Below are 13,493 nucleotides of genomic sequence, written 5' to 3'. Positions count from 1 at the left end.
CCCCTGTAGCCCACGGAGGGCCATGGTGAGCAGATATCCACCTGCAGCCCGTGGAGGACCCCATGCTGGAGGAGGTGGGAGCCTGAAGGAGGCCGTGACCCCGTGGGAAACCCACACTGGAGCAGGGTCCTGGCAGGACCTGTGGCCCCGTGGAGAGAGGAGCCCAGGCTGGAGCAGGTTTGCTGGCAGGACTTGTGACCCCGTGGGGGACCCACACTGGAGCAGTCTGTTCCGGAAGGTCTGCACCCTGTGCAACAGACCCACGGTGGAGTAGTTGGTGCAGAACTGCAGCCCATGGGAAGGACTCGTGTTGCAGAAGTTGGTGGAGGACTGTCTCCTGTAGGAGGGACCCCAGGCTGGAGCAGGGGAAAATGTGAGGAGTCCTCCCCTGAGGAGGAAGGAGCGGCAGAGACAACGTGTGATGAACTGACCACAACTCCCATTCCCCATCCCCCTGTGCTGCTAGCACTGCTAGGAGGAAGAGAAATTGGGAGTGAAGTTAAGCCCTGGAAGAAGGGAGGGTTAGGGGAAGGTGTTTTCAAGATTGGGTTTTATTTCTCATTACTCAACTCTGATTTGATTGGTAATAAATGAAATTAATTTTCCCAAGTCAAGTCTGTTTTGCCCATGTCAGTAATTGGTGAGTGATCTCTCCCTGTCCTTATCTTGACCCACAAGCCTTTAGTTATATTTTCTCCCCCCTGTCCAGCTGAGGAGGGCAGTGACAGAGCAGCTTTGGGGGACACCTGGCCTCCAGACGGGAATCAACCCACCATAGTCCTTTTTAATTTACTCTTTCTTCAGGATCAAAATCATCCATCACTTAGAAGAAACAGAGGAAGACACCTTGATGAGAAGGAGAGAAGATGAAATCACACTGAGATCCTCTTGCAGTTTTTCAATGCTTACTCTGCTCCTGTGAATACAGACAAGGGGAAGAGCAATAGGTGGACAATTTTTCTTTACCCTGAAGGAGGACACCTGATACACATACAGCTAGCTCAGTTCCCAGGGACATATGTAAAAATTTGCTATGGCAGTTCTTTTCAGCGCGGTGCTCCTTTTTGTCTTCTTTTACTCTTAGCAGCAGAGTCATGCAAGGCAGGGTCATTACTAAGGGAACAGAAAAAGGGAAATTATGGCATCTTTTCCTTTTGCACAGGAAAGCAAAAGTTCATTGAGGCAGAAATAACCCCTCCTCCATTCCTAGCTGTATATGACCTGATATGGTTATTGAGCAAGTAATAAGGACAAAGTGTCACACTGAACTCTGTTGTCCTGAAAACAGAATGTCTGTAGTCTAAGTGTTGTACACATTTGCACCCTCTGACAGTCATTAGCTCCACACATCAAGTGCTCCCGGAAGGATAAAAACATTGTCAGTGCTGTCCCCATAGTCCCATGGGATTCTTCCTGCCCTGAAGCAGGTCATATGCAGACTCTTAAAACTTACAATAGGGAGTACACAGCTTCTAGTCTGCAGCAAAACAGGGAAGAAATGATAAACAGCCATCTCAGGACTTGAGGAGCTAAACAGCCATTCCCAAACCTGGACTGGAAGTTGTATCCCAGGAGAAATGTGCCAAACGTGAGCTCATTTCTTCTCCTAAAAGGGCAGCAGCCAGCCAGGGGAGGGGGAAGTTGCTGGCAGAAGATGGAGCTGACACCATATCACTTCAACACGCTGCACGCTGCACTCCCTATAACATTTTATAACAGTGCCTTATAAAACTCAGATCAGTCCTATCTCTCATTCCACTTACCCATATGAAAATATACACCAGGAGAGAAATGTGAATACAAGAGCTTTCTTTCTTGCTCTCACAGACCCAAGTTACAACACCCTGTTGTATTTAAATCCTGCCGTGCTGGTGTAAACACCAGGCATGGGTGATCCAATACAGAGCAGGTCCAAGCTGGCTCAGCCTCAGACTTGTCGCCTAATTGACTCAGAAAGGTTTTCGAGGCTAGGACTGGTTCAGATGCAGAATGGGTGAAATCACTTTCCAGAATTCGGAACCCACCCAACGGCATGGGTTCAAAAGTGCATCTTGCACTCAAGGACTTTGGGTTTGCCTTCCACGTAGCAAGAACTGTGGCAGGGAAAGAGCCCACAGAGGCACACAGAAAGGAAAAGAGAGAAAAGTAAAATTGTTATCTGTGACAAGGCCTATTGCATACCAAGTGTTTTGTAAGTGGTGAGAAGTGAAAGCTGTGTGCTGGCTGGGCTGCGTTCATGAGCTTCAAGAAAAAATGGCCATTATATGGCTGACACTCACAGCTCCACAGGTGAACCCTCTCCCCTCTCCCCCAGAGAGGCAGGGTAATACACTGAAGTGCATATTAGCCATTTTCCCTTGCTTTAGTAAACTGACCTTGAGCTTCAGATATTCACCCAGCCTAACTCTCCGTGCAGGCCATGACATCCAACAGTGAGTCCTCTTATATGCACCAAACCCCATGTGGACGGGATTTAGAAACTCTGGTTCTGAAAGTCTGAGCTAGAAGACCTTGTCACATCAGCATAGCTTTTAATGGGCTCGTCAGCCCTGGGATAACTCAGCCTCCTCTGGAGCAGGTCAGAGCATTAAGACAAGATGCCATAGGTTGCAAAAGGAAGATGGCACTCTCTGGTCAGGAGACATTTCAGAGAAGGGAGGAGAGATTTGTGTAATTTCAGATAAACATTCACAATCATGAGGTTTATTCAAAATAAATGAAGCCTCCTATTCTTCTGATGATCTGCCATCTCCCTCAGTTACCTCATGGAGCTGTGTATGTGTTTATTTTAACAACAAGGGGCCATTTAAAGGGTTGAAACATTAAGCCTAGGAGGAGGCAGGAAAATTCAAAGGGAAATATTTATTTAAAAAAAATAGGGAGGAAAGAGAGGAAGAGGGGAAGAGAGGGAGGGAGGGAGGGAGGGAGGGAGGGAGGGAGGAAGGAAGGAAGGAAGGAAGGAAGGAAGGAAGGAAGGAAGGAAGGAAGGAAGGAAGGAAGGAAGGAAGGGAAGAGGGAGAAGTAAAAAAAAAAAATCATGGAGAAAGCTCAAGATCCCATGTCATAATAAAAAATAAAGGGAAGACAGGGAAAAAATGCTCATGGGACCCTTAGGAATTAACTGTAAACTTCAGAGTTTATCTAACATATTTATTCCCCCCTTAATCACCAGTAATTGATCTCAAATTAATGAATAAGTTATATTAAAGGAAAATACACTCAATTGCTGAGAGTTTGCAGTACCATGGTGGAGTTTTCTAGGAGTACTACATTTTTTTTTCCATGATTTTACATTGAATCACAAAGATGGAAAGATCTAAACACTGTCTGAATAGAAGCTGCTGCTACTCTCATGCTGCCCTCTAATACTACAAGTGATGAAAATATTTATGGTTCCATTGCTCTCACCAAATAAAAGAAAAGACACATCCACACTTTGGAGCCAGTATGCTGCACAGAAAGGGTATGCACTCCTCTCTGTTCCAGTCTTCAGCTCTAGTACGATGTGATAACGCACTCCCACTTGCCCTGGTGCTCACCAGCACTGATGGGTGGCTGAGCCCATCAGATAATGACAAGACTGCTAAAGTTTGGATTAGCAAAGCAGAGTCTTACAATTCAATCTGTGGCAGCTCAAGTTTTTAGTTTCAGAGATTTATATTGAATTATTTCCCTTTTCCCTTCAGCTAATTCAGATCTTTCATCTTTAAAACATGGCCCTGACTAGACCTTGAAGGAACATATTGGCAATACCACAGTAACTTGAAAATCTCCCACTCTCTTTTTTAAAAGTTACAGGAACTATGAAAATGTCATATCCAAAACACATTTACAGTCATAATCCATCCACATACCAAAATGAAAAAAGGAAAGACAGCCTTGGGCTTGTTAAGGGCGGTTATATTTGCCCTCAACAACAGATGCTTTTAACAGTCCAGGCTGAAAGAAATACAGGGATTTAAATAAGCCAGTAAGAAAGTAAATAAATAAATAATCCACCAACCTGATGCTAGCACCAGTACGGTAGGAGACCTTATTGCTTCCTTTATTCCCTTTCATTTCTGGGTCTGTTGATATAGCGCAGGATCTGAACAATACACTAGCAAACTTCAAACAGGGACTCAGATTATATCCAACAAAGCTAGAAGGGGAAATTTGACACCCCTACAGTACATTCATATGGGAACAAAATGAGTTATATTTATTTTATGGGACAGTTTGAATTTATTATAAATTGCATATAATTTCCTGTCTCATTTCTTGAGCACTCTTGGAATTTATTTCAGGATGTCTTACGTTATCACACACCCCCTTCCCTCCACCCTGACACCCTCTATGCTGAACTTGCTCTACAAGAAGTCCCTGAAAGGCAGAAATCCCATGATAACCTCTAAAGAGTTGAAGCTTTGGAAGAAATTCCATAAAGGCAGTGACAAAAAAAAAAATGGAAACAATGTGAAAATTAATGTACTGTAGAATCAGTGAACATACCATTTATTTCTCTACACAACTAGAAGGACTGCTCCTATAAGCAGTGTCCAAATAATTCACAGGTGGCAAAACTATTAAGATTTCTACATATGCTTGCCTTGGAAGCAGACTAAATCTCACAAGTACACACACTGGTTTCCCTCCCCCCCAGTCACCTGTCTATACTGCCTTTCAATTTCACCACAACTTTAACTACTTTTATAAGAAATTTGGAAAATTTGGGTTCTGGCAGCAAAAAGAAAAAAAAAATGCTCATATGTGAAATGAAATTCTAACCAGGGTAATTCAAGGGAGAAAAAAAGAAAAAAGCTGGAAATGCACTTGGAGTTAGTAATCTCTGGTATAGTAACATCTCACTGTCAGTGAAGCAAAGAGGTCCTGGCCTAGAGTAGTCTTCAATGTGCACACTCAGGTTCAGGCCATAACAAACCCACAACACCCAGCAAAGGTGTTCTGTTGAAAATAAGATAAATCATCCACTCAGAGGTTTCAAAAGAAGATATTCATAACCAATGCTTTTTGGAGGCATTTTAATTGCTCCTGTGCATAACATCTAAATACCAGTAAAAGCTCAAAATAAAAACAGTTATTAAATGAAAACACTTAAGTACAAAGTCTAAGCAGGTGGGATTCAGTATAGCTCTATTGCAGTTAACAGAGGCAAATCAGTTTATATACATGAAAAGCTTGCGCTCAAATCTCAGCTAATGCTAAGGTTATGAACTATTACATTTGTATTAACAGTTAGTATTCTGAAAATGGTATTTGCCACTTTCAAAAAGAAGGGCAAAAACTTTAAAGGCTGGTGACCTCCCACTTTTAGGAGAGTCTTCAACAAAGACAGATAAGATGCTGCATAAAATTATCTTGAAAGACAAATGAAACATTTGAGAATGGCATCTTTAAAACCATGACACCAACCTTTAAATCTTTCTAGTATCTATAATCCCCAATAGACAACCCTTTCTCTTTGTCCCTTTTGTATAAATAAAAATTTTGGCTGATTAAAAAAATAGGTCTCAACATATACTGTGAGTCTTAGCGTGCATGATAGCAAATCTCAGACCTGTGATGAAATGTTTTACATTCCCTGAGATACAAGGACATCTAAATGATCAGATTGCACTAAGCATTGACTGTTATTGGTTTGTGTTCAACACTACACAGGGTTAAGGACCTAGAGAAGATTTTCCCTCACTCCATGAAACATGTATCTCTTGCTTACTTCCCCCGTTTTGCCTGAACATACAAATGAGACCATGATACATGTAAGACCTTGAATATCCAAAGCTGGTCAGCTATCTATTAAGACAAGCCTACTGCCCATCTGCTGATATGAAAAGATGGAGATGCCAAAAGCAAAGTTAGACGTTCCTGTACATCAGTGAGAAAGAAGTTGTGGTTCATACCAGAGTATGATATTCTGATGGAATTCAGTGTTTCATGCCACCTTTTGATTAGTTGCTGTCCACTACATGAGAAGACTTCCTTCATAACTGTCCTTAGCTTGGGCTGGAACAAGTAATTTCTTTTTCCTTTTCCTGCTCCTCATCTACCATAGCATCTGGTGGTTGATGTCTTTTCAGTTTTTTCACTACCTTCAGCTTTCTGATTGTTTCTGTAAGGATTATCTTATTATTCTGCTTTCCTTCCTCGTACAAGAGAACACATGCCTCTGCCGCAATAGACTGCAATTTCCCATTTTTTTCAATGTAATTGTTGCCCATACAGCTCAGGCTTTTCTTACAAGCTTAAAAACGTAGCTACAAAAAGCAATAGAAACAACAGTGCTGTTTCCAGATTTGACAACACTGTAACAGAAGCCATGAGGTTATATTTGGATGGCTAACAACACAGTTATAAGGGATTCAGTTTTTGTTTCCTTCAGTGAAAATTCAGTCATGCAGAGATTGATAGCCCTCTCCTAAAGAATTATTTGTCTGGGCATGTGGACTACTCAGCCTTTACATTAACTTATGAACCTCCTGAGCATATGAGTTTGTCCACCTGACAGATCCATGACTACAAGTGACCATATTCCAATCTTCAGACTCTCCACAGTGTTCAATTTCATAGTTTCTTTTATTATTCTTTACCAGACCTATGAATCTAGCAAAACTCATTAAAACAAAATGTGTTTAACTTTACTGACACTGGTGAAGCAGACCAATAGCTGAACAGTCTACATTGAGTACTAACTCCCATTCGCTAAAGTCCAAAAGAAAAAGAAAAATCCATCAACCTTAGTTCAGCTTATGAAAGCCTTTGCACTTGGTAGAAAAAGAGTAAATAAATTATATGTTTTTTTAAAAAAAATCAATAAAATAAGCCCAAACACATCTAGAGTAATGTAAGAAGAAAGTGATTTGTATACATACTTAGTAGCATCTAGACCTTCACATAAGAAATTGTTTTATAGACATGAGACATTCAGAGTACAGCAGCACTGGCCACAAACCACAATGGTGAGCAATTTTGCACTCCTTTACATGAATAAATCTTAGCTTTGTATAGCTGAACTCTGTATTTCAGCTTATCCTTACCCAGCTGGTGTAATCAAATGCCAGTCTGCACATACACATGACTACGCATGAAAATATATGTGCACACTTTGGACTTTGTACTGGAAAAATCCCTCCATACAGCTACAATTGTAGAAACAGAGGAGCAGACATACAACAGTAGGTAGATCTATCTACACATGAAAGGAAAAACTGTCAAGCTTTGTACATTCAGATGTAAACAAGAAACATTATATTCGTTCCACTGGCTAATTGTGCTTGTGGTCATCCAAGATGGACCAAGTTAGATAATAGGGGAATGTAATGCCAAAGAGCCTGGAAGGAATGGACTATTGTATTTGACTATTTTCCATGTACAAATTAGCACAGCAAAAGAAAGAAATCCTGCAGAAAAACACATGTACTTTATTACAGTTCCTAGTATTACTTCTCTAAGCACCACAACAGCAACAAAGAGAGCTAAAAAAAGCTGCTGAAAAGATGCAAACAACAAATGCAAATGTGATTAAATGCCCTTCTGACATGAAATGATTTGACTTCAAGTTCAGATGAACACATGTCAGTGGCTGGTTATGGTTTTGGCCGCATTTCCTATGAGTTAGGCAACTGTGATTTGCTTTTGTTAGGCTTCTATTTTTAAACCAATAGAAAGGGAAATCTTCAGAACAGAATGCCTGCTTTCTTTTGTTTCTCTTAAAAGTGGTGTGCTAATATTTCTTTAGCGTGCAAAAGTTCACAGAGCAATGAGCAAAATTCTCCAAATACCTGGTCTTAGTCTGGAAAGAGAGAAACTGTCTTTTCAAGTTACTTTGAGTCTGGTATTACTTTTTCAAGACAAGCATCTAGTGTTAACGGCTCAGATTCTCAAAACTATCTGTGGAAGTATCTAACTCCCATTTATGTCAGGGAAACTGGATGTCTGAGTATGGAGCAAGTTCTAGGGCAGTTAACAAATAAACTACTGATGCCCACAGACCTTACTCAAGCACCACTCAAATGAAAATGAATACAATTTCTTCCAAAGAAGGTTAAGAACCCTGATGAAATAGTGAGCTATACTCACTACTACACCACTGAAGATGGTCTTCCCTGAAGTAGACTGTATCTGCTGGCTGATGAGGGGAACAGGAGAGGTTATTGCTGATACTGCCTGTGGGCTTGTCCATCATGTGCGCATGGGCTGCACATGTATCTGGGCTATGCAACCTCCTTACTGAGGTAAGGATGCCGAATAAAGACTTTAGGTGCTATTTTGCTTTACAGTGATAAATTATTATAAGACTAACCCTGTAAGCATTTGTTACCTAGCCTTAGTGCTTACAACTGTGAACTTCTGCTGGTGTTACTAGAGTGTTGCATGACTAGAGGCTGCTCATGTTGCTCAGTGTGGGCAAGACATGGCTTTTAGAGAGATAAAAGGTGAAACACATAAATCCAAATGCTGATTGTTGAAGTTTTCAAATTCATTCCACCTACTTGGCTAAAGGCTAATACTTATGAGGCTAATAGCCAGGTCACAGGGCTGATCCAATGCCTCTTTTTTTTTCACAAAAACATCCATGAGCTTTCTACCATGCTTTGTGTGAACTCATGCTGCAGTATTACATTAGTAATATGTATACCAAGGTATCCTACAATTTATCCCTAGGTCTATCCAAGCTATAAGTCAAATTCTTGCATGTTTACCTAATCTCCTGCCGAAAGCAAGTGAGAGATTTTCCTGAGTATGGAAGGAGCAAAAGAACGGCCTGATTCAAGAAAGAAAGTTAAGCTTGCTTCACATCACTATTCTTAAGGCACAAAGAGATTTGGTGGGAGGTGGGGGGGAAATCTCTTGAGACAGGGTAAGTCATACAAATACAAACTAGTATGGTATGGAATATAATGCATAATAGTTGGCAGCAGAATGCACTATTTATTTTCATGAATTAGGGACTAAGAACTTAATTCACAAGCAGCAGAGTAAAGTACAAATGTTATGAGTATGAGCTTAACATGGGGCCAAATCCTACAGTCCTTAAACAGTCTTGTTGGGTCATATCTCCTGTTGATCTTCCCTAATTTAGTACTGCAGGGTTGGCTCATAATATATTACAGTCATCAGGTTATAAACTTCTCATTTTTATAAATGAAAGAGAATCTATGCTGACTTATGCCATTTTGTGTGAATTCAAGATTTGAAATGGAAAATAGACCATTACACAAAATAAGGCTTTTAAATCAGTCCAGATAGCATTCTTATATCTAGTGATTAATTAGTATTTAGTGATTCTATATCCATAAAGCTTTTTTAAAAAAATCATACAAAAATTTTTCATGAGCATTTCGAATAGGGTTATCCCACTGTTTAGGTCCCCATGTGGCTACTAAAAATGTGTTAAGATTCATTTACAATGATCACCATAGATTGTTTTATATGGATACATAAGAAGATGCAAGCTGCTATAAAGTTCATATATTTCTTTAAGATTCTTTCTCAAAGTCAAATCTTCAGAAAAAGACAACATATATGTATGCCAAGACAACTATGGTATCAAAAGTGTGTGCATATTAATAATCTTACTGCAGATTTGATGATAGCAAACATACAGCTCATGCTTATAAAATTAAGTATGAGTCAAAATGCAACATTTAATCTCAAACAAACAGCAGAGCTACAGCACTCAGCTGTAGAGCATCCTATCAGAATAATCAGGGGAAGTATGCAAGAAAATCATATAGTAACAATCAGCTTTACAGCCCTGAAGTATACCAGATATCACATAACATATCTTCCAAAAGTTGGTATAGACTTGCCTCTGTAATGAGTTACAGCAGTAATGAGAGCTCATTTAAGCTGGCTTCAGGAAAAAGTTCAGTACATGCTGTACCTGGTTTCTCTGCATGTGCACAACTGAAAAATATTTTTTCTTTTCTGGTGGTTTTTTTTTTTTTTTTGGGGGGGGGGTGTTGGGGGTTTTTTTTAGGAAGGAAGAAAATTCCAGGAACATTACAGTGTGATATAGTTTGATTTAAAGAGGGGAGAAACAGCTCTTCTCTAAATCCCAAGCAGTGAAATCACCATTCACAGGTCATTGCTCTCCAAGTTCATAAAAATGATGCCAACACCAACTTGGTTATACCTGCAGCAACTCACAATATCAAGGCTCCAAGCCTGCAATACTTTAGAGAGGATAAAATTTACATGATTTGTTCAAAACAAACTCTCTCCAACTGCGATCTTAAAGATTAAAAACATACCCACCCGCATACATACACACAGATACAATATCAGCTAGAAGCAATACATATTCGCAGGAAAGAAATGGCATTTACCAGGAAAAGGGAAGCCAGAAGCAGGGTGCCAGCAGTTGTCCAGCCGCAGCCCTCCATGGTGGGGTCCCTGCCGGACCTGGGGTCGGGCACTGCGCAAGCTGCGAAGCACTCGGCTGCCTGCTGTCACATCCAGCGCTGGTGCAAACCTTCAGCCCTGCTTCTCCGCCTCCATCAGCCCTGCTCACATTTCCTGACCCAGGCGTGGGTGGGTGGGTTGGGGTGAGCTGCGGGGAAGCGCTCCCTGAGCCGGCGAGCAGCCAATCCCCCTCCTGCTAGTCAGTCATGCAGCACAACAAAGCCAAGGGGTCTAGGGAAAGCGTAGCAGTGAAAGACAGAGGGGAAGAAAAAAGAGGGAGAGAGAGGAGGAGGAGGAAGAGGAGGAGGAGGAGGAGAAAGGCAGAATGGTACAGCTGAAGGGAGTGCTCTGCCTTCAGCTAGCCGTCCTCCGGGAGCCCTGCTCCACCACTTGCCGTGAGCTGTTCACGCTTATTGCTGGGTCAGTAGCTATCCTCCTGAGTGTGCATTGTTCCAGGCAGGAGGGAAACTTAATCTGTGTCAATACATAATGTATGCCATAAAAGGCACCAATCGGAAAATGCTGAAATCCTTCAGGGAGAATGTATGTTTTACTAAAGCCTTGTATTCTCTACAGAAAAATGCTCTCTGGAACCCTTTTACACCATTTGTTCAGCAATAAAGGAGTCTGACTCTGCTCCCAAATTGTAAAGCAGGAATGTTTCTAACAGGAGTAAGCGACAGTCTTTCTGTCACTACTTTTTTCTTTTGAGGGGAAATTGAAAAACTACCCTATTCTACACTAGAAGGAAAGTGAGCTTATGGGAGAAAAATTTTTCACAGAAAAGCAATGATCCACACACCTCAGAAAAGCTGGGAACTTTGACTTGTAAATATTAATTTCACAGATAGGAGTTTCAAATCTCTGTGCTCCCTCTGTTCAGGATTCATCCAGTTTACATGTCTATGCCTTCATCCAGTTTACATGTCTATGCCCCTGCATTGCCTGAAGTCTCCAGCTTTTTTTTTTTTTTTTGTCTGTTTGTTTTAGTTTCTGAAGCAGAAATTGCAAACTGGATCCAAGAACTCTTTCTCAACACAGTAGGCATTCTCCCACATGGGGCTAAGCTGGATGTCTCTTGCAATCACAACTTTATGGTGCTGCAGGGCATGCTACATCCAGATGGACATGTAGAAAGCCCTGTCTTCCCTAAGTTCTTGACTGTGGTACCTCAGTAAGCTCAGACATTGAAGGAGAAAAGTAAGATAGATGTGTGTTAAGGGTGGAGAACAGTATAAGAAGCTAGCAGAAGAAAGGGAAACCCTGCCAAGGGCACTGGAACTGGGGACAGAAAGGAGCAAGTGTAGACCACAGACCATTTAAGAGAACTGCACATCAGCAGAAATCAAAAACAGCCTGGAGAAAAAGCTGGATGAGCAGATGGAGTGATACAGAGTTTGCAAGAGGCAAGGTACTGAGGGGAAAAAACTTACTGATGTTGAGAAGTCAGATAGGAGGAAAGAAGATGCAGCTTGGCATAACAGGAACATAAATGCTGAAGACTTCTGAAGGCCAAAATAAAAAAGAGATAAACTAGACAGAGCTGGGCTTGGGAAATTAATCTGAAGAGAGAAATTTGGAACAAGGAATGGAACTAATTAGGAACAGTGGGAGAAACAGATTTCAGCTTGCACTGGCCAGCAGTAGCTTAGTTGGGGACCTTTGGACTGGGCGGACAAGGAAACAGGGCCAGGAAGACTGAAAAGGCTCAGTGGGAAGGGGCTACGATGGAAAATTAGCTAGGTGGACTGAATGTAGCAGGGGTGAGAAAAGGCCTAAAATGTGTATTAAGATTCCTCTGCCACCAGGGAGTCCTTTATGTATCCAAATCCCCTCACACAGCAACTTCAGAGACCACTTCCTGGAGGAGAGGGGAGGGATGGACCATTGTGCACCAACCTCTGGCTCAGAAGTGGGGAAACCACTGTAGGATGACACCACGTGAGAATTTACAACTTCTTATATTGCCCTGGAAAACTCAAGAAATGAAACATATAAATCTACTAAAAGTCTGGTGTACCTTTCATAAATAACACCACCACCACACAAAGCCCCCAAACCCTTTGCTTCACCAGCAGTGTCAACACACACCTGAGAGTTGCACAAAAGGATTTTTTCCATACATCTCCAGGTAACTACTGTCTGTTTTCTCCCATACTCTGTTTCTTTGCCCCAAGAGGGCTAACATCATAGGAGTAGTACTTACAGATAGCTCCTGGAATTCCTGTACACTAAATTCTCAAGGCCAATTTTTTATGGTAAACAGCAAGGTTTGTAATATTGAATAGATGAAGTGATGACTGCTTTATTTTTAAGAACCAAACTGCTGCAATTCTGATTACATGGCTTACAATGAATGAAACAACTGAGAAGGATGTTTTCATAACCATCTGCTTTGCTTTTTCTTTTCTTTTTCTTTCTCTTAGCCCAGCTTTAAACTGGAGATGTTGCACTAACACTACATAAGCCCATTTCAGAATTCCTGATTTTGTACATTTCTTGTTCAACTTTGGAAAAGGTGGGGGTTTTAAATGGAAGTTTTGGAGATTCTTCTTATCAGCATAGAAGTCCCAACAGACAACTAAATCATCTAAACTGGAATAACAGGATTATACTTGGATTCCATGTATCCTGCTCATGGACCTCCCATTGCAGTTGATGGGAATTTTGCATGGAGAATGATGGCAAGAGAAGGAAGTTAATCATAAAATAGAATCATAGAATCATAGACTCATTTAGATTGGAAAAGACCCTTAAGGTCATAGAGTCCAACTGTTAACCTAGCACTGCCAAGGCCACCACTAAACCATGCCCCTAGGTGCCACATCTACACGTCTTTTAAATACCTCCAGGGATGGTGACTCCACCACTTCCCTGGGCAGCCTGTTCCAATGATTGACAACCCTTTCAGTGAAAAAAAAATTCCTAATATCCAATCTCAGGCTCCCCTGACACAGCTTGAGGCCATTTCCTCTCGTCTTATCACTTGTTACTTGGGAGAATAGACCAACACCCATCTGGCTACAACCTCCTGTCAGGTAGTTGTAGACAGGGATAAGGTCTCCCCCAAGCCTCATTTTTCTCCAGGC

General features: G+C 41.4%; 1 protein-coding gene across 6 annotated transcripts in view; it reads right to left on the bottom strand.

Moving 5' to 3' along the window:
* ADAMTSL1 (ADAMTS like 1) overlaps positions 1 to 13,493 on the bottom strand; it is a 463,393-nt gene that overhangs the window by 190,028 nt on the left and 259,872 nt on the right. The window contains exon 1 of one of the 6 annotated variants that reach the window (XM_054810184.1): positions 10,329 to 10,499. The exons of the other annotated variants lie outside the window; for them this stretch is intronic. Within the exon in view, the coding sequence (XP_054666159.1) occupies positions 10,329 to 10,385 (57 nt within the window). The 5' untranslated portion in view covers positions 10,386 to 10,499. Of the gene's footprint in view, positions 1 to 10,328; positions 10,500 to 13,493 lie in introns of those variants that run through there. 6 annotated transcript variants of the gene reach the window in all.

The sequence above is a fragment of the Grus americana genome, chromosome Z (genome assembly GCF_028858705.1).
Source record: "Grus americana isolate bGruAme1 chromosome Z, bGruAme1.mat, whole genome shotgun sequence".
In the NCBI taxonomy this organism is placed as follows: domain Eukaryota; kingdom Metazoa; phylum Chordata; class Aves; order Gruiformes; family Gruidae; genus Grus; species Grus americana.
The sequence above is the reverse complement of the archived record's forward strand: the minus strand, read 5'-3'. Positions and strand labels throughout refer to the sequence as shown.